Source organism: Empidonax traillii, unplaced genomic scaffold, assembly GCF_003031625.1.
Source record: "Empidonax traillii isolate 1590-97213 ecotype Southwest subspecies unplaced genomic scaffold, ASM303162v1 scaffold406:size580191, whole genome shotgun sequence".
Taxonomy (NCBI): domain Eukaryota; kingdom Metazoa; phylum Chordata; class Aves; order Passeriformes; family Tyrannidae; genus Empidonax; species Empidonax traillii.
This window is the reverse complement of record NW_020955599.1, coordinates 431,878-458,204: the sequence shown is the minus strand read 5'-3', so window position 1 is coordinate 458,204 and position 26,327 is coordinate 431,878. Positions and strand designations below refer to the sequence as shown.

The window sequence follows — 26,327 nt, the reverse complement described above, 5'->3', positions numbered from 1 at the left end:
CAATCAGCCCCTGCTGTTCCCCTCCTGTGCATCAGCTCAACTCCAGGTTTTAGTTTAGGAGCACAGACTGGTCTGGAATCTCCTCCTAGGGCACATGTGGGAGTGCTGCCTAAAATCACCCAAGAGGTCTGCAAGAAATATGGGAATATATATGACATCCTAAATTAATTAGCATCAACAGCATCCATGTATTCTGTTAGATTTTTATTGCAGCTTGTTTCTGAACCCTGTTGCGAGCTTTTTCTTTGCTCTCTGATATCTAAACACTCTGCTTCCTTCCAAGGAGGGAAAACAGTTCTACCCCACCTTTGAGAGCATTTTTAATAGATTTTTTCCACTAGTCTGGATTTCAGGAGGACACAATTTGCTGTGCAATAATCAGGGGGATTTTGCCTGGCTGCAGAGGCAATTACTGCAAGGCAGCTTCTTGCCTTCCTTGTCATCTTACAGTCCACAACCACTTCAGACAAGGAATCTTTTTGCTCTCTGCCTCTTGCTTGTGCAGGGATTATTCAGATCAGGAGTGTTTTTTGAAAAGTATGTCTGTGGAACAGGAAGAACTTCAGTGTGTTGGACTGTGCACTGGGCTGTCTGCAGATGTGCTGGGTCCTTTTCCCCCAGAGGCAGAGGGAGGGTCAGAGAGCTCCAACCTGTGATCATTCTGGGGCTGTTTTGGGCTGTTACCAGCAGAAAAGACATTTTTAGGTGGGCAGGGTCTCGTGCAGGTGAGCTGCTGGCAGCAGCAGAATGCAGAGGGATGGGGCTGAACCTCACCCTTCATTTTCCTCCTCCTAATTGTTCTTGGGGTGACTCTGAGTACAAAGTATATTATTAGGGGAAGCCTGAAGTCCTTGGTGTCTGCAGTTTCTGAACTTGTTCTCTGGCTGCTGCTAAACCATGTCTAAATCGTGAATCCTTTGCCTTTAAAACACCATCTAGGAAACTTGAAGTTCTCCTCAAGATGAAGAATAATCAAATAAACTTCAGAACAAGCCATGAAAATTATTACTGTCGATGCTGTGCTTTTGGGTAAACTGAAAAGAAACTGAAGTTTTGGTCGAGATAATTTTCTGTATAGACTTTTTTTTTTTTTTTACCCCTCCTTTTAAAAGAATTGTTTTGCTCTTTTGCAGCTCAGCCTTTCCTGTACTGGTGTGCTCGGAACATGTCCTTCTGGAGCAGCATTTCCTTTAACCTGGCTGTCCTCATGAACCTGCTCGTGGCATTTTTCTATCCCTTCAAAGGAATCCGAGGAGGTACCAATATTTAACATACAAAAATATGTGAACAAAGAAGGTACAATGAGCCAAACTCTGCCCCCCTTCTCCTGTCTGTGCATCACTGTTTGCTTCAGTGGGAATAGGGGAACAGAAATTGGCTTTTTTAATTGCCTCCATTTAAATTGTGCTGTTGTTACTCTTTCTTGAGGCATTTGTAAGGAAAATACAGAGCTGTGCTTCTTCCTAGGGGAAAAAATTATCCAAGACAAACATCCACCTTTAATTACTTGAATGTTCTACTTTGGTTTAAAGTTCTGCAATTAAGCATTGAACTAAAAATAGGCAAAAATGTTATATTTGTTGTTTTCCTTGAATTTGCATTTTATCAATGACATTTTCCACCCAGTTTTCCTGGTTCTGTGAGACCTGGGGTGGGTGACATTACCCTGTGTTGGCAGGGGAGGTGTATCGGGGTGAAGTGACCTGCCTTGTGCCATTAGAAATTGATGGAGCTGGAGTCGTGTCAGCAGGAATTGGGAAATCTGGAGAAATACTCAAATATTCTTGTGAATCTCTATAGTGGGTATTGGTGGAAAGGGAATGCCCAGGTGTGAGTTTTTTCCTTGTGTTTAGGGGGTTTGCATCCTGATAAAGCCTGTCAGTAGGATATTTTAGACCAAAATCCCGTGTTCCTGAGAGGAGGAAGAGAACAGTTTTACCTTCTACCATCAGGCTGTGCTACCTCTGCATCAGCACAGTGGGGGTGCCCAGATCCTCTCTGCCTGGAATGTTTCAACAAGCCCAAAGAGCAACTGAATTTTCTCTCTCTGCTTTCAAAAATCACAAGTTAAAAGGTCTTTATTTATGGCTGCCAGGAAAGCTGCTGGTTATAGGAGTTCGTTGAGATTACAAATTGCAAGACTCAGGGGGATCATTTGGCATTTTGAGGGTGCCCTACCCTACATATTTGAAATTCTTTTTCAGGTAACACTGTGATAAAATCTCTACTAGTTAGAATCAAAAAAAGTAAAATAAATACATGTGTATCTTATATTTAGCTTAAAAAAAAAAAAGACTCTTCCAAACAGACTGTTTGGGGGAAGTTGTCAGTGTCTTGAGTTGCTCAGACATGGTGAACTGAGCAGCTGATGAGCATCTGACAGTAGCAGAAGCTGTAAAACTTCTGACTTGAGGAGCAGAAACAAAACTGGATGCCTGGAATTCGGTACTGGAATGGTGAGAATTCCAGAGACAGGGAGAACTTCCTGCTGGCTGCACGTTCCTGCTGCCTGCCGTGGTGTAATGACCCCCCGTGCCCCCAGCAAGGCTTTGGTGTCGGGTTGGGTGCAGACAGTTGGTGAGTGACCAGCCCTTGGCTTCAGGTGCCAAGGGCCAGGACATTGTTCCCAGTCTGTTCCCAGCCTCTGTCTGTCCCCAGGAAGGAGAGAGGAGCCTGTACCCCGAGCCCTGCCCTGTCCTGGAAGTGACCTGGGTCCTACTGAAGTCCTGGCATTGTCCTTGCTGGACAGCCCGAGATTCCAGGCCAGGCCTGAGAGGGTGTTCAGGCAACACCTGAGGACTTCATGAACTCCAGGCATTTCTCCAGGCCTGCTGGGAACTGCTGCAACTCGTGACAGCAAATATATTCCCATGCTGTGGAATAGCTGGGATGCTCAGGCACTGTGCAGGTGGGATCCTTCAGGATCTGTCCCTCCTGGCAACTCCTGAGTCGTTCCTAACTGAGCTGCCTCCCGTTTTCCCCTGTCCATGCTGTTGCTGTTCCTGCTCGGGTGAGTCCATGCCAGGCTCTGCACCTTGTGCTGTGTGACAGCTCCGGTGGCAGCGCTGCTCGGGGATCCCACACTCCCTCCAGGCAGTAGAAACAGCTGCTCAACTTTACGCTTATTAAGTTTTAATTTCCATCTATCCTCTGCTGTCTTTATTAATCTACAGTGATTTGGAACAAAATTAAATGGCTGCTCGTGGTAGTCAGATGAGGGTAATATTTCCTAAGCTGCCTGAATTTGGGAGGGGGAGGATAAAGCCCTCAGCGAGGATCCTGCCAGTAAGACATCAGTTCTCTGAGTACGTGTTTGCAGGAGGGCTGCAGAGTGCTGTGAAAGTTGGGGGGACTGGCCTTTCTGTCTGTTGAGGAACAGGTTGCTTGAAGACAAAAAATTATGTCAGTTTTCAGAAAGAAGTGTCTTATTCTGCATAAACCCAGGGTAAATGGTATTTTTGGCTGAACATTTATGGCTCTTTCAGGGAAGTGTATTTTTAGAACACGGGCTCGATGTTATGTAAGCAGCCAGTCTCATGGGACAGTCAAAATAGAACCAGGAACAGCGAGAGATGACAAAAACTGGTTCGAGGGTTTGACCAAAAGGATTTCAGGAGACTCTGCTGTGGCTCCAGACCCAGAGGAATGTCGGGTCCATCCTCACCTGCCCAGGCAGGGCCGCTGCAGAAGATGTCTGCAAAAGGCCTGTCAGCACTCAGGTGTACCAGTGATGGACACAAGAATGAAGAATCCTATAATACTCATCATTTACATAATAATTTAGTAACAAATTTGTAACTAAGATCTGCTGAAGGAAGGCACTGGGCTCAGATGTTCCACTCGGCGCTTTGAAATCGGGAATGGCTGCACACGAGGCTGAAGGATGCCACACCAGAGATGACATCAATGGCATTTATTTGGTTAGTTTGGTTACAGAGGTGTTGAATGGGTTTGTTTTCCCCCTCCCCAGGCACCCTGGAGCCCCACCTGTCCGGGCTGCTGTGGACAGCCATGCTGATCTCCCTGGCCATCGTCATCGCCCTCCCCAAGCCCCACGGCATCCGCGCCCTCATCGCCTCCACCATATTACGGCTGATATTTTCAGTTGGTTTACAACCTACTTTATTTCTTCTGGGTGCATTCAACGTAAGAACTGAGTGGGCTTTGTTGCTGTTCTCTTGCACCTTATGTAAGGGTTCCTCACCTGCGCGTGGAGATGGCAGGCAAAAATAGCCTGGGACATTGTGCTGGGACTGGTGGGAGGAGTAATCCCCTCCTTGGGCTCTGCCTACCAGAAGGGCTTTGCTGTTGTTCATTTAATCCTGGTTCCCCAGGATGGAGACAGAGCTCTAAGGTTTTGCTCAGTCTAGAAACAGCTCTCACCCCAGCCAGAAACAGGGGGTGTGTGAGCTAAAGCACATGGTTATTCACCCAAACTTGTCTCTGTTCGTGGACTGAGCTGCAGAGTTTATGGGGTTGTGTGAGATTCATTAAATGATGCATTGTGTCTCATAGGAGGGGCTGAGGGAGCTGGGGGGGCTCAGCCTGGAGAAAAGGAGGCTCAGGGGGGACCTTCTGGCTCTGCAATCCCTGACAGGAGGGGGGAGCCGGGGGGGGTCGGGCTCTGCTCCCAGGGAACAGGGACAGGAGGAGAGGGAACAGCCCCAAACTGTGCCAGGGGAGGGGCAGGTGGGACATCAGCAGGAATTTGTCCCTGGAAAGGGTGGTCAGGCCTTGGCAGGGGCTGCCCAGGGAGGTTTGGAGTGCCCAGCCCTGGAGGTGCCCAAGGCAGGCCTGGCCGTGGCACTCAGTGCTCTGGGCTGGGGGACAAGGTGGGGATGGGACACAGGGGGGACTCGATGCTTGGAGGTCTTTTCCAATCTAAACAATTCTGTGATGTGCCCAAGGCCTGGCTCCAGCCCACATGCCAGCAGGATGTGCCACAAGCAGTTGTGCTGCAGTCCCTGTGAGCTGAGCCACCAGAGCTCATCAGCACCCAGACCCGGGTACTTGTGGTCTGTCTTGGCAAGGAAGCCTGAAGGGGTTTCTCTGGCTGAGTCAGCAGCAACGCTGCAAAGATGCATCTTTTCAAAGGCTTTGTTTATATTAACCAACTGCCCAGCTCTGAGTGCATCATTTAGTAGCAATTCTTGTCTTCCAACACGTCCCTGAGTGCCAAGATGTGTGTGAGGGGGGTGGGGGTGGTTACTGGTAATTGTGGCATTTAGCAGGTTCCCAGTAGGTTAAAGCAGCTTTCCTTGGTGTTGATGGCACACAGGAGGATTGCAGGGTGTGTTATCCCAGAGGGAATTGCTGAGGGAATCTGGAGCACCTGCTTAGTCCTTAGAACAGAGGTGTTTGGTTGTTGGGGTTTTTTTTTTAGGAAGGTTTATCACTCACACCAGGGAGTGTTTTTACTTTCTTCTTTGTCTTAGTCTTGATGCCCTTTGACATCAAGCTGGGGAGAGCAGCCAGGGCACAGTTTGTACTGGACATGTGCAGTTTGAGTTTGGGCTTGCTCTCAGCTGGACAGAAAACACAACAAGGAGCAGGTTTTACTGATGTGGGACACACTGTTTGTTGGTACCATCCTGGAGTTACCTCCAGCTTGGAAAAACTGCATATTTTCCCTGACAAGCCACATTTAAGCCACATACTTTATAATTTGTTCTTCCTTAGGTTTGTAATAAAATCATTTTTCTGATGAGTTTTGTGGGTAACTGTGGGACCTTCACTCGAGGATACAAGGCCATGATCATGGATGTGGAGTTCCTCTATCACCTGCTGTACCTGCTGATCTGTGCCCTGGGGCTCTTCGTGCACGAGTTCTTTTACAGCCTCCTGGTAGGTGTTCACTTGGCCCTGGGAATGTTTTCCTGTCGGTGTGTTTGTGAAGTCCCGTCTCTGGCACATCCAGATGTCACAAAAGCTTTCTGCTTTGCTGCTGGGAAGCTGCTGTACAGGCTCTGGGAAGAGCTGTTCACGGGAGGTTTTCCTTGGGAGGAGTTATGGTGGGAGACTGTGGGACTCCTGCCACCTTCCTTCTTCCTGGTGTGTGACTTTTTGCAGGGACGCATTGACAGGATAAGGGGGATGGTTTGAAACCAAGAGAGGAGAGATTTAGCTTAGATGTATTGAAGAAATTCTTCCCTGTGAGGGTGGGGAGGCCCTGGAAAGCCCAGAGAAGCTGTGGCTGCCCCATCCCTGGGAGTGTCCAAGGCCAGGCTGGACGGGGCTTGGAGCACCCTGGGCTGGTGGAAGGTGTCCCTGCCCATGGCAGGGGCTGGCACTGGGTGGGCTTTAAGGTCCCCTCCAGCCCAACCATTCTGGGATTTGTAGAGGCAAACAAAGACCTTTTTGGTCTTCTCAAGAGGAAAATAGAAATGTTGGTGGAAGAGGAGGCACTGTTGGAGTTACCGTGCTATGAGGAAGAGACACAGAGTCTTTAAGATGCTTTACTGTGTTATTACCAGTGACTGTAGCAGTGTCCCTGCTTTTTGAGCAGCTGGATCACTTAGGTTGTATCCAGCCTCCAGCCCTGGCATGAGGGACACGGATCCTGGCAGAGGTTTCTCCTGTTTGGGGTGGAATTCATCCTGCACAGCACAATGCTGCTAAGAATAAGCACTGAAGCAGTAGATCTAGTGTTGGTGGAGAAAATGTGTCATTGTTGAAGCACACCTTAAATCCCATTCAGAACATGCTATTTTGGGCTCTTTGTTGGATGTTTGCCACATCCTCTGGTACCTGAGCTGGGTATTTTCTGTGTTCATGTTCAGTTGAACAAATACCTGTTCTGTCAGTGTCAGCCAGCTTAGCCACAACCTGCCTGGGCTCTGCTGTGAGTCGTCCCAGACCCAGAGCAGTGAAAAATAAAGGAAATGTCAGGAGAGAAATTTAAATGCAGAATTTGGGGGAAAGGTATTACGCAATTATACGCTCAGTAAGCTAAAACTAATTGCAATATGAAATGAGCTGTTTCGAGGCTGTGATGGGGCAGGTATCTATCAAAAAATATAATAACAGCCTGTGCTGCCAGCTTTGTGTGTTTAGCACTGAAGCAGAAATACCTGCCCTCCCCAGGCAGGGGCTTCTTCCCAAGCTGCTGCTCAGGCCTGGAGCCCATGCAGTGCTGATGAAGAGGAGGCACAGCTGCCTCCATCCCTCGGTTTTCAAAGTGCACAGCACAAGAAATGCCAACACATGGTGCTACCTGTGCTGTTGTTGGTTGTCCCCAGCTCTTTGACCTGGTGTACCGGGAGGAGACTTTGCTCAACGTCATCAAGAGCGTCACCCGCAACGGGCGCTCCATCATCCTCACTGCCGTGCTGGCCCTCATCCTGGTCTACCTGTTCTCCATCGTGGGGTACCTCTTCTTCAAAGATGACTTTATCCTGGAAGTGGACAAGCTCCCTAATGAAACCTTGCTGCCAGGTCGGTGCCAGTGGCTCATTTCTGTGGGTTGTGTTGGAGAAAGTAACGGGCTGTTGTTCCCCGGGGCATTGACGGGACAAGGGGGAACGGCTTCCAGCTGTGCCAGGGGGGGCTCAGGTTGGCCATGAGGAGGAATTTCTCCCTGGAAAGGGTGGTCAGGCACTGGCAGGGGCTGCCCAGGGAGGTTTGGAGTGCCCAGCCCTGGAGGTGTCCAAGGAAGGCCTGGCTGTGGCACTCAGTGCTCTGGGCTCTGATCAGTCACAGGTTGGACTCGACGATCTTGGAGGTCTTTTCCAACCTCAGTGATCCTGGGATTCTGTGAAATAAAAATGCTTTTATGGTTGAATCTAAAAGCACTGAATGCATAAATCAGAGTCCTGTGCCCTTCTAAATCGAGGATCACACACCGCCCTAAATGCCTCGTAACTGCACGCTGAGTATGAAGAGGTGCCTTGGTATGTGAGAAGTCACCTTGCAGGATGTCAGAGCACCCCTCTGATTGCCCACTTTCTGGTTTCAGATCGCACAGAGCCCGGTGAGACCATGACTGGCGAGTTCCTCTATTCAGATGTCTGCAAAGCAGGGAGCAGTGAAAACTGCTCTTCCATCATTCCTTCAGACCGTGAGTATCCGCTCTGGAATTCTGAACTCACACCCTGAATTTTCACGCTTTTTCTGGTTAAACACCTTCAATTTAAAAAAAAAAAAAGTTATTAATTTCTTTACAAAATCCTATGTTATAAATTTGGAAACAAAGCTATCATGAGGCTAACTTGAAATATTATTAATTTAGGCCAACAGCATAAATAACATTTGTTACATGAAGTGATTAAACCAGAGAAACTTAGGACTAAACCAGACTTTATAAACCACTGCCATACTCTTTAATTTTCTCCATCAATTGGAGAAGGAAGCGATGCAGTTTGCCTCTTTGCAAAGTTTATTATTTTAAAACATTAGGCTATTAAATGTAATCTCAGAGGATAATGCCCTGTGAAATATGGTTTATTGGCAGCATTATTCTATCTGGCAAACGAAGGGAACTGTTTTTAATGGCGTATCAGGAAGTACTCAATGGATTAAGTAGACAGGATAGGTTTGGGGGGTTTGGAGATCAAAAAAGGGAGATATTACTTGGGTATTGAAATATTTCAGTTTTATTTCCTAGAAAATGTTATTTGCTCGTCAGAGATTTACAGTTCTGGCTGGGGGGGGCAGACAGGGCATGGCTGTTCCTCTCAGAAGTGCAGCTCCTGCATGGCCATCAAAGGTCAGCCGTGGCCACGAGCCCCTGCTCACAGGAGGAGAGGGCTCTGCTTTGCTCCACTGTCCTCTTTGAGAAACTAAAATTCAGCCTGGGCACAAGACAAGCTGCTTCATTCAGTTCCTGCACTCTGGCTGCAGGAAGGAAAGCTCCAGAGATGTTTTTAGATCATAAATAATCAACCTGGCACCAGAGTCTTGTGTGGCCAGGGATGTTCATGGTGCCTCATCTTTGGCCACTGCTCCTGGGTTTTGGCTCTTTAAGGATTGCTCAGGGGTTTGGGCTTTTCCAAGGCTGTCTGTGGGAAGGTGGGATCTGCTCCTGAGCATTTCTGTGATGAAATGAAGGTCATGAGGCTTTTAATGGGTACAGGGAGAGCGTATGAGGTTGGGGAATTAATTCTAGCAGTTCTGCAAGTGAAACTGTGAAGTTGGAGCCTTCAGCCAAGTGAAGAGAAGGTCAAAAAAAGTGTGTTGCTTTTCTAGCAAAATGCTGTTTCCACAAGCAGTGATATTTTAGCCATTTGAAAGCTCTGAGTGGAAGTTGCCATTTTGAGTGCAGCCCAAAGGCTGTGCAATCTGTCAGGCACCAAGGGAGAGTGGAAGAGGCAACACTTTGTCCTCTGAGCTGTCAAAAAGCTTGGATTCTGTATAAACAGGCATCTGGTGATCTGAGCTGTGCCTGAGAACAGGGATGGGAAGAGAGATTTAACCAAGTCACAGGCAGCAGTTCAAGCACAAAAGAGAACTGGTGGTGGGGAGAGGAGGGCAGGGATGGGATCTGCTTCTGTGGTGGCTCTGGAGAGGGTCCAGCAGAAGCCACAATGATGATGAGGGGTCTGGAGCATCTCTAATGAGGAGAGATTGTGGGTGGGACTGATGATCTCCAGAGGTCCCTTCCGACCCCAACCGTTCTGGGATGCTTTGGGGGAACTACAGGGGTTTGCAACACGGGCTGGCAGTCTGAGGGGGTAGAGAGCATACCCAGCAAAGAATGGAGAGAATGGTTTAGAGCTAATCTTGGCTTTGCAACGTGTCTTTGCTTGCTGTGCTCACAGAAGTGCTCACTGAAGAAATGGAGGAAGAGAACAAGGAGCATACGTGCGAGACACTGCTGATGTGCATTGTTACTGTACTGAGTCACGGGCTCAGGAGCGGGGGTGGAGTAGGTGATGTGCTCAGGAAACCTTCCAAAGAGGTAAATTAGCGCTGGCTGGGGGTGGAAGAGTGATAACCATGTAGGGCTGGGATCTTCTGCTGGGGAAAATGTGTGTACACTGCCTTGAAACACATGTAGGAACAGCGACGAGGAGGGACCACGCTTGTCTTTGTAACGTGGTTACATCTCTGTGGGATCAGATGGAACAGCAGCCAGTTCATGCAAACTTCTACTCATTCTATTTTAGGGATTCTTGAGCTTGTGGGCTGTCCAGAACAGGGCTCAAAAGAGCAGAAATGGGGCAGCCAATGGCCTGTGCTTTGGGAGTTCAGGAGCTGAAGGGATAGGGAAGCTTGTGAGAGAGGAACGTGAGGCAGCAGATGGAAATGCTGTGGTAGCTGCTGGATGCCAGTGGCAGTTTCTGTGGCAGCATCCCTAGGGAAAGGTCATGTGTCGAATGGAATGGATGAGAGGACAAGGGACTGAGCAAATTAAGTGAATGGTTTTAAATTCCAGTAAAATACATTATGGTCCACACTGATGCTCTGTTGATATACACAGCAGGTAATATAAGGATATAATTTGGATGGGCTTCAGGGAGGGGTGAGAACAAATTTCAGTGTGTGAGAAGAGTTTTTCCTCTTGTGAAAATGAGAGAAGAGAGAAGTCCAAAAACTTGGACACAGGAAGAGCAGTTCTGTAGAGATCCCACACTGGTAGTTGATTAATCTGGTTTTTCTTTCAGTGATTTTGCATTTTAGTTTCCCTTAATGGTTTGAGTTGTGAGTTACCCTTGGAGAGCATCAGCAGTGGAGACTCTCAAGGGAGGGGGGATGTGGGGAGGTAGGGGTTGGATGGGCACCTGTTTGAGTTGTTAATAATTGAAGTGTCTGTTTTGCAGGAACCTCTCTTTGCTGCTAGAGTGATATATGACCTATTGTTCTTCTTCATGGTCATCATTATTGTCCTCAACCTGATTTTTGGGGTGATCATTGACACTTTTGCTGATTTAAGGAGCGAAAAACAGAAAAAAGAAGAAATTTTAAAAACTACTTGCTTTATTTGTGGTAAGTGTGGAGGCACACTTCAGAACAAGGGGTTACTCTGTGTGAGTCAGAGATAGCTGCAAACTCACAGGAAAAAGGTCTTGAATTACTGGCTGTTCCTCTTTGCATTTGCCAGCCAGTCCTTGGGTGCCACATGCACTGGAGCTTGGCAGCAGGGAGAGATGAGGAATGCTCAGGATACCATTTTTCCCCAAGTCTTTACTTTCTGCTCCTCCTCTGCCTCAAAGAATAGTTCCCTGTTGGAACAGGATTGATTTGTGTGGTGCCTGTGAAAGTTTTTCCCATTAGGAGATTGGGAATGAAGGTGCTGTGGTTGACTGACATGGTCCTGCCACGTTGCATAACACACAGCTGACAGGGGTAACCTTGGGGAGATGCTGCAAAGCAAACATTGCTTTTGCTATCAGTTTGCCTAAAAATAGGAGATGTGTTATGAAATCCAACAAAGTGGCTGCATACAGGGCTGGTACCTTTTTTAACCAAGATTTTTCTGTTACATATAATAAATATGAGCAGTACTTGTTATACCTTCTTTCTCTTTTCCTTCTTTTTCTCTTCTCCTTCTCTTTCTCTTCTCCTTCTCTTTCTCTTCTCCTTCTCTTTCTCTTCTCCTTCTCTTTCTCTTCTCTTTCTCTTCTCCTTCTCTTCTCCTTCCCTTTCTCTTCTCCTTCCCTTTCTCTTCTCCTTCTTTTTCTCTTCTCCTTCTCTTTCTCTTCTCCTTCTCTTTCTCTTCTCCTTCTCTTTCTCTTCTCCTTTTCTTCTCCTCTTTCTCTTTTCCTTCTTTCCCCTCTTCCATTCCTGGGCATTTGTCAGAGGTTATCCCTGTTATTCAGTGTCCATTCCGGAATGGTTGTGACTTTAACAAGTGTAGCAGCCTGCAGCAATTAGAGCTCCTTTTGCTGGTCCCCAGCTGGCCAGCACTGAGGGTTGTACCTGTGTCCCTCTCGTAGGTTTGGAGAGAGATAAGTTTGACAACAAGACGGTCACGTTTGAAGAGCACATCAAAGAGGAGCACAACATGTGGCACTATTTGTGCTTCATTGTGTTAGTGAAAGTCAAAGATTCCACAGAATACACAGGACCAGAGAGTTACGTGGCAGAAATGATCAAGGTGAGTTTGGAGTTCCGATGTTTTTTTTTTCAGATTAGCCCAACCTGCTGGAATATTTGGTAAATGCAGTTTGATTGTATTGGATTTATATTGTCACTGTACCCGTGACTACCCAACCCCCAAAACAGTCTGTGTGTGCTGGAGCAGGTGACAGGGAGTGGTGACAGCCAGGTGGCCTCCCTGGTTTGAAATCAGGTGAAGAGAAGCTGTTCTGTCTTAAATCCACATTTAGGGAAAGTATTTTCAACCTGGTGGAAGTATCTGAAGCACAACAAACAGGTTATAATCTGTCCTGGTATAAATACCTCCAACTGACTTGTAGGATTTATTGTCATATGATTTGAGCTTATTATTGGAAAGAACTACAATTAATATCTACTCAATTGGAAGGGCTTTTAATGAGAGAATTAAAAGCCTTGTCTCTGCCAAGCTGCGGGTTCAGGGCTCGTGGAATTAGATCCGAAGCCCCAGTCACTAATTTGTGTGTGTGCTGAGGAGCAAAAGCTGTTTGATTTATAGCATTTCAAGTGGTGATTTTTTTAAGAGGAGAACACTTTTCTGACTTGCCTTGAGCTCCTGTGCCATGAGGTCCCAGCAGCCTTTGAGTGCGTGATGGTCGTGTCCGGTCGGTCTGTAAATCCCCCGAGACCTCGGGCAGGTCAAACCCGTTACTTTGGGGTCACCAGAGTGTCCGTCCTAGTTCTGGATTTCTGCCTCAGTAATGAGGGCTTAAAGAAATCTTGTGAGCAGTCACCTGATAGAGGATTAGCACAGTGAGATAACCAAGTGCATCACTGCTGCCTTCCAGCCTGGCTGATTATACTGCTCCCTTTCTTTATCCCCCCACAGCATGCATGACTTCAGGGGGAAGCACTGCACTTCTGAAGTGTTTTTGCTTAGAAAAGACAATTTTGTGTTGTGGTTTTGCTCAGAAAAGACAATTTTGTGTTGTGTTTTTGCTGCTGTTAAAACTGGTTTTAAAAAAAGTTTCAATTAACTACCAGTTTATTATTTCAGATTACTTCAGATACAGTTCAAATTAGCTAAGAGCCAGAAATTAGTCATTGAATGTGTTTGCATGAAACACAAAAACTGGAGAACTTGTATCAGAGTTCCCATTCATTAAGTGTCAGCAAGGGCTAATTACTGTGTGGATGGGAATAGGGATAAATTATGCATAGCCCGAGCGTCTCATGCAGATGCAGTTTGATGTAACCATGTGCTCTAGGTGGAGGTTTGGAGTGTGTCTGTAGCTGATGGGTTTTTTGCATTTCATGAGCCGGTTTTCTGCGGAGAACTGGCAGCAGGGTGTCCCCAGGTGCTGTTTCATGGGTGGGGTGTGGAACAGGGAGGGGTTTGGTTTGCACCTCAGCAGTTGGTCACGGCACAGCCCCGGCGTGTCCAGGGCTCAGGGAGCCGTGTCCTGACTCTGGAGCTCTCAGCAGTCCTCGTATTCCTTAGGAGTCGCTTGGCAAAGCTTATTCTGAAAATCAGGAGCAATTCCTTTCCATTCTCCTTTAACATTAAAAACATCCTTTTCTGCCCTAGGAAATCTGGGTGTAAAGCACGATGAATCTGTGTCTCTACCAGACTTGTTTCAAATCCTTCTGTAAGAGTCAGAAATGTTTTTTTTCTGTTGAAGGTGTATTTGGGGGTGACTTGGGGCCTGGGCCATATGTTACTCAAGCCTTCTGTCTTCATAAGAACCCCAGGCTGGTTTGGGTTGGAAGGGACCCTCAGGATCATCCAGTTCCATCCCCCTGCCCTGGGCAGGGACACCTTCCACCAGCCCAGGTTGCTCCAAGCCCCATCCAGCCTGGCCTTGGACGCTCCCAGGGATGGGGAGGCCACAACCTCAGCCTCTCCAGGCAAAGTCCCATGAATCCAGAAGGACAGGCCAAGGAAAAGCCTTAAATCTGTGTGTGATTCCCAAGGCTGAGATTCACCTGTGGAAGTGCTGGGATCCAGTGTGGTTGGGTCATGTCCCCAGACACCAGACTCTCCTGGGAAGCCTCTTTAAGGCAGGGCTGGGTTTTAAAGGGATTTTCTTCCTGTGTTTCAGACTGAAGGTGGCACTGTAACATCTTGGATAGTGACAAAGATGGGGCATGGCTTTGCCATGGGCTGGCAGGTGGGACCATGGCTCAGCTGCAGTTTATTCCCGTTTTTAGGAGTTGAGGGTAGGAAACATCATATGCCCAGATCATATCCTGTGATGGCACAACACACCTCAAGTGCTTCACCTGTGCTCTGACTCCCAACAAAATACCTTGAGAAAACCCTTGAACTTATGCCCTTTGGCAGTTGAAAGAAAAAAAATTTAATATATAATTTAAAAAATTCCCTTTGCCATTTAGTATTTGTGGGTTGTTCCAACACCACAGAAGAGTAAAAAAAAATGAAGAATTTAGGAGACTGAAATCATGTGCACCATCAGTTTGGGAGTTGCATCCAGTGCTGCTTGTACAGTGCTTTAAAGATATTTTAAGCACTGTGGTATCAAAAGATTCCTGGACAATTTCATTTATGGAGATTAGTGAATATTCAGGAGCTTTGAGTGATCTTGAATTTTGATGTTTTCTTGACTAAAAATAATGTGTGTGGAAAGGCGGTTTGCAGGATTCCCACTGTACTGGATATGGCAGAGCTGGATCAGGCCCACAGTGTTCATCCTGCACCCTGCAGGAGTCTGACCCCACATGAAAAGAAAGTGTAGCCTTGAAAATCAATGATTAACTACAATTCTTTAGTGAATTTTATATTTCTTCACCGACAGAAGCTCATTAAGTTAAAACACAGCATGTGGAAAGAAGTCAACAGGTACACTTCAAAACAGAGTTGAGTGTTTGGAAGCATTTTGAGCACTGTAAGACTGACCAAAAAACCCACACTAGAGAAGAGGCACAGTGATCTGACCTGAGCAGCCTGGGACAGTGGAAGGTGTCCCTGCCCATGGCAGGAGGTGGGACTGGATGTGCTTTGAGGTCCCTCCCAACCCAAAGCGTTCTGGGGTTCTGTAAAACCAGATCTAACGCACTGCCAGTGCTGATCTGCGGCTGTGAAGTTGCGGCCCTGCAGCTCCCAGTGCCGGGATGTTGCTCTGGCCCCAGTGGGGGGCTCTGGGTGGGTCTGTGATCTCAGGAGGGTTTGCTTTGGTCCCGTGTGTGTGGGCTGGGCTGCCCTGGGCTTGTAGCTGCACGTCCAGGCTGTGATAGGAGGCTGCAATTCACTGCCAGCTTTTCCCCCTGGAAATAGGGATAATATTCCCTTTCATCAGCAAGGTGAGCGTGTGCCTGCTGTGACAGATGATGTAGAACTCGGGATGTCTGAGGAATCTTTGCTGGGAGTCGCTGGAGCAGTGTGTGTGTTCACACCCTCCCTGCTGCCCTGACTCATCCCTGCCCTGCAGTCCCTTCCCTGGGAACCTCGTGCGTGTCAGGAGATGGCAAATGGATTTCAGCAGCTTGGCATGGGGCAGCTCCCCTTTGAAATGCATCCTTGAGCCACCTCCTGATATGGATTTAATAGCACAGGCAGTGCTGCAGGATGTGAGAAAACATCTCTTGGTAGCAGAGACGCTCTTTAATTCCTGGTGTTTATAAAGCTCTCCTGACTGGACTTCCCCCCTGGCTTCCTCGCTCCAGATGGGCCCTGCAGGCAGTGGGACATGAGGATGGATCCCTGTCCTGGGAGGGGTGTTTTGTGGGAAGGATGCTGATGGTGCTGCAGGGCTGGCAGCCCAGTGCCTCCCGTGTTTCCCAGGAACAAAGGCCCCCGATTCCTGTGGCTTTGTAGTCACCAGGGAAGATCAGGTGATGTCTGAATAACACCCTGTGTGTGGGAGGGGGGATCCACTTATCGCCTTGGCCAGACATTGACATCCACACCCAAATGACTAATGTGAACTCGCTGCAACTCCCTGCAGATTAGTTCATTTAAAGGGCTTATCTTCCCATCCTGTCTTGAGAATTCCTCCTGGAGTTTTCTGCCTTTGCCTGCAGTTGCTGTGGCAGCCTGGCCAGCACAGCTGTCACCGGGGCCTTGGCAGAGCTCTGCCACAACCAGCTGTGTGCAGGCACTTAGAATATGTAAAATTTCTCACTCTGCAGCTCGACACACAGAAAACCACACGGGCACTTGGGTTTTGTGTGCATTCCTAAGCTGTCTGCAGGCAGCTGCACGGGCTGTCACAGCACAGACAAATATTTGCATGCCCAGCTCTTGCATACCCTGCCTGCACCTCGATCCGGGTGGGTTCGAGCCGCTCTCGGGGGTTTGTGACACAGATGTGCTTATTAAAAAGTAAAGGCTGCTTTGGAAAAGTTTTCAGCACAAAGCTGCCTGCTGAGCTCCTGCAGTTTCCACAGGTTTTTAATCCAGGCAGGATCTGTGTCATTAACACCCTTTATTACAAAAAATGAAGCAGAGGTGTGAGGGTTGCCCAAGTTCCAACATCCAGAGTGAGGATGCTGAGTCCCCAGTCTGGATTGTGTTGTCATTTGAAAATGAACCATTTACAAATAGGAGTGATGGCAGAGATATCCTTGAAGGAATTTGGAATGGAAATGAAGGCTGCAGACTTCCTTTTTTGCCCTAGTTCACCTCTGTGTAGAAACCTAGAGATTTAAATATATTATTGGACTTTTTTCCTTGTCTCTGGAGGTGTGTGCTGTAATGGAAAGTGTTTCTGATTCCTGGTTTGAGTGTGGTTTGTGCCAAGGCAGAGCCTCGTGGTAATCAAAGACAAGGTTTTATCGGTGTCAGTGTCAATAGGTCCTTCCAGGAGTGCCAGTTTGAGCTGAAACCTCTCCTAAGGAGTTAAACATTGGCCCTGACAGTCACTGTGCTCTGGAACCCAGCAAGAGTGTGGGATCCAGCACCTGCAGGAGGCTCAGGTGATGCTGGCTTTGAAGGGTGACTGTCCCAGGCTCCCCATGACACAGAATTCAGCAGGAGATGGCCAGCACTGGGTTTGGGCTGCAGCACCTCCAGGCATGGCAAGGGTAGGCCGTGATGCTTCACAGCTGGGGCATTTCAAAAGGGGCTTAATGATTCCAGCCCTGGTGACAGACGTGTACACGTGAAATTAGAGCCTGAGAAAGTGTTAAACCTTGGTTGTGTTCGTCTGACATTTGTGCCTGGAAATCCTGCACTTGGGGGCAAAGTCAAATAGGAAAGATTTGTCATATCAATACTTTGCAAACCAGCCCGTGCAAGTAACTGTTGCAGATGAGGAAGCTGGGGCTTTGGGGCTGCCAGTCGCAGCGATGCTGGTGCAGACTGGGAGGGCAGGAGGAGGACTGGGGAGGTCAGCGTGTGAACTGGAGCTGACAGGGCTGAACTTGCTGGCATCCTCCCAACAAGCTGCATCTTGAGATACCTGGCCAGACTTAGCCAATATAATTATAGGGTTAAACAACAAATAGTGGCAGAGGCATGGAAGAGCCAAGAGGTGTGTTTGGCGGCAGGCCCTGGGCTGCTGGAAACACTGTGTCATAGGCACGGGCTGAGCTTCGTGTTCAGATAGCGAAGGAACTTGTTCCACCCTTGGAACCATCGTTACGGTGCAAACCAGGAGCTGCACAGCGAGAAAGGGCTGGTCAACCTCATCTCCCCAGGACTGGCACAGGGTGTCCAGAGAAGCTGTGGCTGCCCCAGCCCTGGAGGTGTCCAAGGCCAGGTTGGAAGGGGCTTGGAGCAACCTGGGCTGGTGGAAGGTGTCCCTGCCCATGGCAGGGGGTGGGATGAGATGAGCTTTAAGGTCCCTTCTAACCTGAGATTCCTGGGAGGTGTGTGAGCTGGCTGCCCTGTGGTGGGCTGCAGGATGCTGGCAGTAACCTCACATTGGCCCAGCGCTTGATTTTCCCTGGTAAACCACCCAGTATCCATGCTGGGAATCTTGGGCATCCCCACTGAGCGGGCAAAGGTTTCCCTTTGGCTGAGCGTGTGGAAGAAAAGGGCCTGGATGGACGAAAGCAGGAGGAAAGGCTTGGGGCCAGGTCTGGGCAATGGGGCCATGTCTGGGGAATGGGATGTTCTGGGGTTTGGGGGGGTCCCAAACAGCTGGCAGGGTGGGGGCCGAGTCCTCGCTCCTGGAGCTCTGCCTGGGAGAGGGGGAAGGTTTGTGCCTGGAAACCATCGAGGGGGACACACTGAGGACCACGAACTGCTGGGTCTGTGGGGCTGGGTGGGACCAGAGAGCCCTGGGGGCCCTGTGTGCCCAGGAGTGTCCCTGGGACAGCTGAGGTTGTCCTGAGTCTCTGCTGCCACCTCCCTCCCAGCCCTGAGCCCGTGGAGCGTGGTGGTGGAACGTGGCCCACCCCAGATGGGCATCCAAACACCCAGAGGAGGTTGGTATGGAGAGGTGGCCTCGTCCTTCCAGCAGGAGTCAGGACGTGGCCCTCAGGGATCGCAGCAGGGCCGTGCCCTGCAGCCCCTCAGGCTGGGTGGTGCTTGGCTCAGCTCAGTGAGTCACCTGCAGCAGAGCTCCCAGGGGTGTGCAGGGAGGATCCCTTCGTGCAGGGACACGGTCAGCCTCCACTTTGGGAATGGTGTGTCTCCCAGGTTCCCTGCTCTGTGCTGGTGTGAGTGGCACTTAGGTATTTAACCTGTGGCAGCAGTGAGAAGGAGATTATTACACCATAAACCCTGTGTCATCAGCCTCCTGCTTAATGACATGGTGCAGGTGAGGAGCTGAGAAGGCTCCGAGTGTGGAGGAGCAACAGAGGGACAGTGTCAAGTGCTGGTTTTTCTGCAGAGGGGAGAAGTGTAGCTCAGTGTGGAAGAAGTGATGGTGAGCCCTTTGCAGCAGAGAAAGAACCTGATGTGGGGCTTTTTCCAGGAAGGACAGGAAAGACCCAGGAGGATTCCCATCTCACCACAAACAAACAGATTAATTTTCGAAGCGCTTCACAAAGCTGTTTATTAGATGTGTGAGTCTGATTTTTAACTCCACATGACAGAAACTGAAATTTGCTGCTGTCACCTTCCCCTGCTTGTGCTCGTGAAACAACTGGATGAGGCACTCGGTGCTCTGGTCTGGTTGATGAGGTGGGGATGGGTCACAGGTTGGACTCGATCTTGGAGGTCTTTTCCAACCTGAGTGATCCTGTAAATGATGCTGCTGGGCAGCCTTCTGCTGGCAGCTGTAGGGATTTATCTTGGAGAGTGCTGAGTTAGCCCTTAGCACCCCATAACTGTTCTGCACAGGGATAGCTGGGTCAGACCCAGGAGAGGAGCAGAGTCCTCAGGGTGAGCCCCTGCCGTGAGCACCGTCCCGTGCCCCGGGAGCAGAGCTGGCGCTCTCCTGGCACGGCTCACGCTGGGGTTGCCTCAGAGCCTTTCCTAGAACCAGGTGTTCGGCAGAAGCCGGGAGGAGCCGGCGCTTCTCAGAATGAGTCGCATGTGCATCACGCAGCACCGCTTCCTCTTTTTCACATTTCCAGGCATGGACGGTCAGCAGCACCCCCGTGTCTGAGATGGAGCGATATTTGCTTTACAAGAGGGACTTTTCCAACTTTACCTAGAAAAGAGCTCACCCGGAACCCAACCCTTGTGGTCTGGGGCTTCCGGCAGCGGCTCCGCTCGCTCCGGCTGCTGCAGCGGGAGCTGCCGGTGCCGGGAACGGGGAGCCAGGGCACACCAGGAGCCCTGGCAGGACCTCAGCAGACAGTGCAGAACAGCAGCGCTGGGTGGGTGCCAGCAACCCCTCGGGGATCACGGGGCAGCCCTTCCCCTCACGGCTCACTCGGTGCCTCTGAAACGCTTCCAGAGCCGCCGCGAGGGACGTGGCGCTGTGTCTGTGAAGGCTCCCCGTGGGTGTGGAGCTGAAGTTCAGCAGAAACTGGATGGTGAGATAGAGATCTGTGATTGACCCTTGGATGGCAGCGTTGTCCAGGGCAGTGCCAGGGGCTGGACAGCAGTCCTGGACAGCCCCTGTCCCCCAGCAGTCCTGCCCAGTTCTGTTCACACCAGCTCTGCCTCAGGCATCAGTGCCTGTTTGGTTATAAGAAACCCCCCCCCAGGTCCCCCAGCAGGGCCAGGGATGGGTGTTTGGGCCGCAGTCCGTGTCAGCAGGTTGGTCACATGCAGCTCCTCTCTGCGGGGCTGGGGGAGGCTGAAGAACAGGCTGAAGGTTTCCCATGGAAGTGCAGAGTGGTGGGATTGCAGGGTGCAGGAGGAGCTGTGCCCCTGTGTGCTGGCAGCTTCCCTGCTGGCCTCTCCGGAGGGTCCTGGCACTGCCATGGGCAGCAGCACTGGGCCAGTGTTACCTGCACCCCTGTCCCCATGGCCCCCAACCTCAGGGTGTTTGCCCAGGCCATTTTGGGGGACACCCCCTTATTTCTTGCTGGATGGCAGCTGGACATGTCCAGATAAATACTGGGTTTGAGTGGTGCTAATGAGCTACATGGAATAGGGAAGCAGATCACACACAGCCCGATGACCTGGTGGGCAGAGTGATGTCTGGGTCCTTCCCCACGCCTGTCACTTCACTCTGTCTGCACAGGGACTTTCCAGGTGCCCCATTAACTCTTCCACCGGTGGATCAGCACTTAGCAGGGGCGTTGCCAGTTCCAGGTGAACAGTGACCCTGTTCTCCAGCTCAGCAGGGGCCCAGGAGGGCTGTGAGTGTCTCCTTTCCATCAGCCTTCACATTCCTCAGCTCACCTTTTTGGGAATGAAGAGAAGAATAATATTTCTGGAGCAAGAAAGGAGCTTCAGTTTCTGCCTAGAAACCTCAGGACGTGGGCCTGAGGGTCCAGGCAAACCTGCAAATACAAATTGCATTTTAGTCAAATTTGTCTTGTCCTCGAAAACCTCCAGCCTGGAGGAACAGAGGGCTGGGAACAGTTGGTTTCGTTTGTTTTCCCTGGGTGGGGATCTGCTGGACCCCAGCACAAGTGCTGAGCTGCCCTCTCCTCCCTAATGAGGGTTTTACTACAGCTGGAAGAAAGCAATGAAATGGTGCCTGTTCCTACTATTAAACCTTAATTGTGGGACTGGCATTCCCTACAGTCCAAAATATTTTGGCACTTGTCTTGATAAAGGCATATTTTTTTGGGTACATAGTTTTTTTTTCTTTTATTAGCAGAAACCATCTGCCCTGTAAACAGAGATCAGGAGCAAACAGCCTTCCTGGCAGCTCTGCATCACGTGGGGATGCTGTGGTGCCTGCATGGGAAAGGGCCTGCTTTCTGCCTTCTCATCCCGGCAGGAGGAAACTCCAGGCACATCAGAAGCAGCTAATTTAGGCTGATGAGTCTTGGCACCGCATCTGAATTGCAGAGAGGATGTGACTGTAGCTCTGTGGAGAGGTGCACAGCCCTGCTCTAGGCAGGATGGATGCTCCTGGGAATGGGGGAGTGGGCTCGAGCTGGAGATTTGGGCTGGGAATGGCAAAAGCCAGAGAGTTTGCAGTGCCCTAAAAATCAGCTGAGCCCAGCCAAGAGCCTGTCCAGCACCAGCCTGGGGTGAACTTTGGTCGCCGTTACTCAGCGAGGGTGATTATTTTTGGTTACCAGCGTCCCGTGGCGTTACTGCAGTCGCCCATCAGCAGCTCTGCTTTCTTTAAAGCCTCACCAGCTGTTGCAATGTCACCTGTGAGACCACACACAGCCTTATCTCCGCCAGCCCCAGTTTAGCTTCCATTTCAGAGCATATCTCCAGCGTGGGAGGAGAACCAGACTAGATGGGAAACCAGTTTGCTGTTGAACTGTAAGGTGTCAAGGCGCGGTGTGCACCCCTCCTCCTCTCTTGTGGCTTTCTGTTCCGCTCCTGCTTTTATTTTTAACGTCTCTGGCATGTACACAGTGCATGTGTGAGCCCCTGTACGTGCCCATCAAACTGAGGGTGTGTCCACTGGCATTCCCAACAGAAACTGAAAAGTGGAATATTAGAATACTGGGATGGCTGAATGAAAACTTTCCTGTAAGCGATGCATTGTAACGGACCTGTCCCATGTTTTAGCCCGAACCAGTCAGAGTATGAAGCTCTTTTTCATTAGAAGGGAAGTATTTCTGACATGGAAGTATTTCCAGGAAGAACAAGGTTTCTTGCATCAGAAAGCACAACCAAACTTCGCTTGACCAAAAAAGAGCACCAGCTTTATTAGCAGAAAATGTTCCACAAACACGAATGAAAAGATTACAAGGTGGCAGTGGATTTCTAGCAGTGGGAAATGCTTGTCCAGATGTGAAATGTGGGCTGATTTAATGTCCAGAGTTAGTGCATTTATACTGAAATGTCTGAGAAGGGGAAGGGGCTGGGGGTGAGTTGCTGGGAGGAGAAGCTGGCAGGGAGCAGCCCTCATTTCCAGCAGTCGTGGCTGTAGCGCCTCGGTGCCCGAGCAGGCGATTTTGCAAGCTTTCCAGTAAGATGCAAATGCAGTGAACTCAGAAACTGCAGAGCTGTGTATCCAAGGAATGGCCTCGTGTGGCATCAGAGCTCTGTCTGTGCTCGGCCCTGCACTCACTGGGGTGCAGGTTTTGACCCCACAAACACTGACTGTGACCTGGTGTTGATTCCCAGGAGAGAAACCTGGACTGGTTCCCTCGGATGCGGGCCATGTCCCTGGTGAGCAGCGACTCCGAAGGGGAGCAGAACGAGCTGAGGAACTTGCAGGAGAAGTTGGAGTCCACCATGAAGCTCGTGACCAACCTCTCTGGCCAGCTGTCAGAGCTGAAGGATCAGGTAAGGGAGCGGACGGGCGGCCTCACGTCCCTACGGGCAGGACACAGCTCTGCCAGCCTCCCACACTGAGGGGTGTTTCACAGCTCCAAGTTTCTGCAAACCCCAGGGAGCACTTGTCCAAAGTAACTTAGGAAAGCAGTGAACAAAGCAAATGTCCCTCCAGAGCCCTGTCCCCCAGCTGACTGTCTGGTGCCGACCCAGTCAGCGTGTTCCAAACTGGGCACCTCCACAAAGGGAAAATTGCATTGCAAAAATCACCACAAATTAAGTTAAATCAGTCCTGGCTGGGGCGGGGAGCCTGTGTGTGTGTGTGTGTGTGTGTGTTGTTGTTGTTGTTGGGGGTTTTAACCCTAAGACCTGTCAGTCAGAGGGTGTGATACTGATACAAGGGCTGTGTCACTGCATGGACCTCAAAACCCACCGAGAAACTGGAGAAGCGCTCGAGTGGTTACTGGTGCTGGTCCCTCCGTGCTGTCACTGCCACTGCAGATGTGATTTGGCTGCTGCCACACTCCAGCCTGCAGCACAGACATCCCCACGAGATGCTTTGCACTGCACCATGTGTTGCTGCTGTGTAACACGTGAGTGCTCCACAGACCTCGGGGTATTTTTTTGGCTCAGCAGGTTTTCTGCAGCGGGGGTTTGAGGACTTGTGCTGACTCCTGGCTTGGCTGGGCTCGAGGGCATCATGGGGCTGGTTCCCAGCCCAAGCCCAGCGATGGCTTTGTCAGAGCCACGGAGGCAGCAGGGCTTGAGCTCGTGTTGTCCATAGGGATTGCAGCCTGATGGGGAGGAACAGGGAAAATGCTGTTGCCTGCGCTGGCGGGAGCTGTTTGTGGTGGCTCCTTATCTTTGTGCATTAATAACCTGAGCCAGATGGTTCAATTAGTTAAATTTATATAGGTATCAGCACTGGATAAGATTAATTGCTGACTTGCACCCTGGGCAGTCGATGGAGCTGCCCAGGGCAGGAAAGGCCTGGCAGCTTTTTTGGGCGTTATCTCCTCAGACGTGCCCTGCCTGCCGTGGCACAGCTCTGCCAGCACTGATCCAGCCCCTGCTTCCCACCTCTGCTCAGACTGGTGCTCCATGAGCCAGTTATCTTCAGGGAGAGATGAGTCTGTGGAAGGCAGTGCTGACAGATGCCGGCTCCCTGCCTTCCCATCACACTCTGCACTTGGGACGGAGCTGGGCCCTCTTCCCGAACGTCCCGTGGAGCACAAGGAAGGGATTAACGTGTGGGACTGGGAGCAGACAGCCTCGCTGCTCTGGGCTGCAATTAGTTCTCAGGCACTGTGCCACAGAGCCCCTTGCTCCAGTTGGTCTGAGGATGGAGGGCAGAGGCAGTTGCTCTTTTGTCTGGGCTTTAATACTTGCCGGGCAGTGGTTTTGCTGTTTTGCCTGGAAGCAATTATCTTGAAACATGTGTCTTGTGTCTCCCTGCTGAAGGGTCTGACTCAAAGTGGTCTGCAGTCACCAGGAGTCTTTCCACCGGCCGCAGCCAGCGCTGGCTCACGACACATTTCTTTCTGAAGCTTGCAGCCCTCTTGGCTGACCAAGCACTAAAACCCCTTCTCGCTCTTTGTGAAAATAAGAATGAAGGGTTTAGCTTTTAGAGAGCTATTTGACTGTAAAAGCAAGAGAGGAAACCAGCTTCATTAATGTGGTGATAGCTTTTAGGAATTCCCCTAAGTACCATTATTGAGAGCCCTGCTGAAGACGCAGGATGCTCCAATTATGTGCCAAAGCCAGTATATCCCTCCTCCTGATCAGGAACTGTCTCCAGGAAAAGGAACTAACTCAGGGAACTTTTATTTGTATTTATTTTCTGGTAATTAAATAAAGGGAAAACCTCTCATTCATTTGCTCTTGAAGCTCTGTTAGGTTTGTGGAGGCTGTGATTGTCAGAAGCGAGCTCCAGCCCGCCCGCTCTCCCAAGGTGCACCCAGAGCCATTAGAGTCCTGATCGCTTTAATTCTGTGCAAAAAGATTATCCCAGCATTGTCTGCAGCAGTGGGGGATTAGCTGTAATCACCCAGACATCCTGCCCGGCGCCGTCCCCGGGGTGGGAGGTGTGAGCATCGCTCCTGGACACCGCTGGGCACGGCCCCCCACCCTGGCACCCCCGAGCTGGGGCACCACAGGTGTGACTCGGGCTGGAGCAGCACTGTGGGCAGGTGGAGCCCAGCTGGGATCCCTCGTGCCCTCACCTGTGCTCTGTTCCTGGCGCTGGCTCCAGCTCAGCCGTGACCTTTGGAGCGGGGCCGTGGCCCCTGCGCAGTCACCGGCGCTATCGGGGCGTCTGGCTGGGCCCGGGTGAACCCCAGGACCCCGGGGCTGTGCTTTGATCCTGTCAGCACTATTGCAGGGGCTGGCAGCTCCCTGGAGACACACTCTGCGTGGCTTTTATTGCCTGTTAGCCCAGGTGTGCTGTCAGTGGAAAGCTTTTGCAGGAGATTCACTCTGCAGATAAACGTGCTGGCAGTAACTCGCTCCCTCCCGCAGCCCTGTGCCCTCCACTCGAGCACATGTGTCGTGCAGCATTAGTAATGTCCTGCATTAACACTACAATTGCATTTCTCCCTCTTATTCTTGGTTGCTTTATTCTTCCCTTCTTTTAAAGCCACGTCTCCTACGAACACCTGCATCAGGGTGCGTTGTCCCTTCTCTTCACAGCATGAAAAATAACCACTACAGTCCCTTTTTATTATTCCCTTTTCTTCCCATTTTTATTTCCATGCGTCCTCTGAATTACTTCATTGGTGAAGTGCAGACCCCTGGTTTGCTCAGTGAAGCTAATTAATGTAAATGGGCATTTTTGAACCGAGTCCTCGTGGCCTCCTTGCATTTCCACTTGGGGGTTATCTTAGGAACAGCTGAAGGTTCAGCAGGGAGTAGCTCATGTGTGTGTCCAGAGAGCAATGGGAAGGCGTCTCTCCTCCTGTTTTTGTTCCTGTGAAGCATCAGGAGCCTTTTGTGGACAGAGAAGTCCAGAAGTGTGGTGCAGAGGAGCGGGAGGAGCGACCTGGCCGCAGGAGGCTGGAAAGGGAAAACACCGGCTCTGCCTCCCCTGGGGTCAGGCAGCCAGCAAGGTGCTGGGCTGAGATCAACTTGTAATTATGGTCTCAGGAGGAATTATGGTATTTCTGCCCTTTCCCTGGGGGTTAGAGGAGTGTCAGTGGACACAGAGTGAGAGCCGTGGAGGGACCTTTTTTGCAGGTTGCCCAGAACTGCCTGTCTGGACCAATTCCATTCCTCACAAGGAGCGGCAGGAGTGGGGTGTTGAGCCTTGCTGTGACCACAGCTCGCCTGCAGCAGTGTGGGAGGGGAGGCCTTGCCCCTGGACAGGGGCAAGGCCTCCCCTCCCACGCTGCTGCAGGCGAGATGTGGTCACAGCAGGAGCCGTGCAGTGATCCAGCTGTTCCTTACATTGGCTTGTCAGCTTATGTAAGCTGTCAGGATTGTGTGGCCGTTTCCTCCAGATCAGTAACAACAAACCTGCTCCCATTTTTCCCCCCCCTGACATCAGAGGAATGTTATTCTATCTGCTGGGAAAGCAGGCGGTGAAGGTGGGGGCTTGCCTGGCAGTGAGGTGGTTAAAAAG

At 50.3% G+C, this 26,327-nt stretch overlaps 1 protein-coding gene across 13 annotated transcripts in view; it reads left to right on the top strand.

Moving 5' to 3' along the window:
• Window positions 1-26,327, top strand: part of ITPR1 (inositol 1,4,5-trisphosphate receptor type 1) — a 142,505-nt gene that overhangs the window by 114,338 nt on the left and 1,840 nt on the right. For all 13 annotated transcript variants that reach the window (XM_027893803.1, XM_027893801.1, XM_027893796.1 and 10 more), the window contains 9 exons: window positions 1,134-1,256; window positions 3,971-4,146; window positions 5,680-5,844; window positions 7,239-7,434; window positions 7,955-8,056; window positions 9,756-9,895; window positions 10,758-10,923; window positions 11,874-12,034; window positions 22,562-22,723. In XM_027893803.1, the coding sequence (XP_027749604.1) occupies window positions 1,134-1,256; window positions 3,971-4,146; window positions 5,680-5,844; window positions 7,239-7,434; window positions 7,955-8,056; window positions 9,756-9,895; window positions 10,758-10,923; window positions 11,874-12,034; window positions 22,562-22,723 (1,391 nt within the window). The remainder of the gene's footprint in view (window positions 1-1,133; window positions 1,257-3,970; window positions 4,147-5,679; window positions 5,845-7,238; window positions 7,435-7,954; window positions 8,057-9,755; window positions 9,896-10,757; window positions 10,924-11,873; window positions 12,035-22,561; window positions 22,724-26,327) is intronic.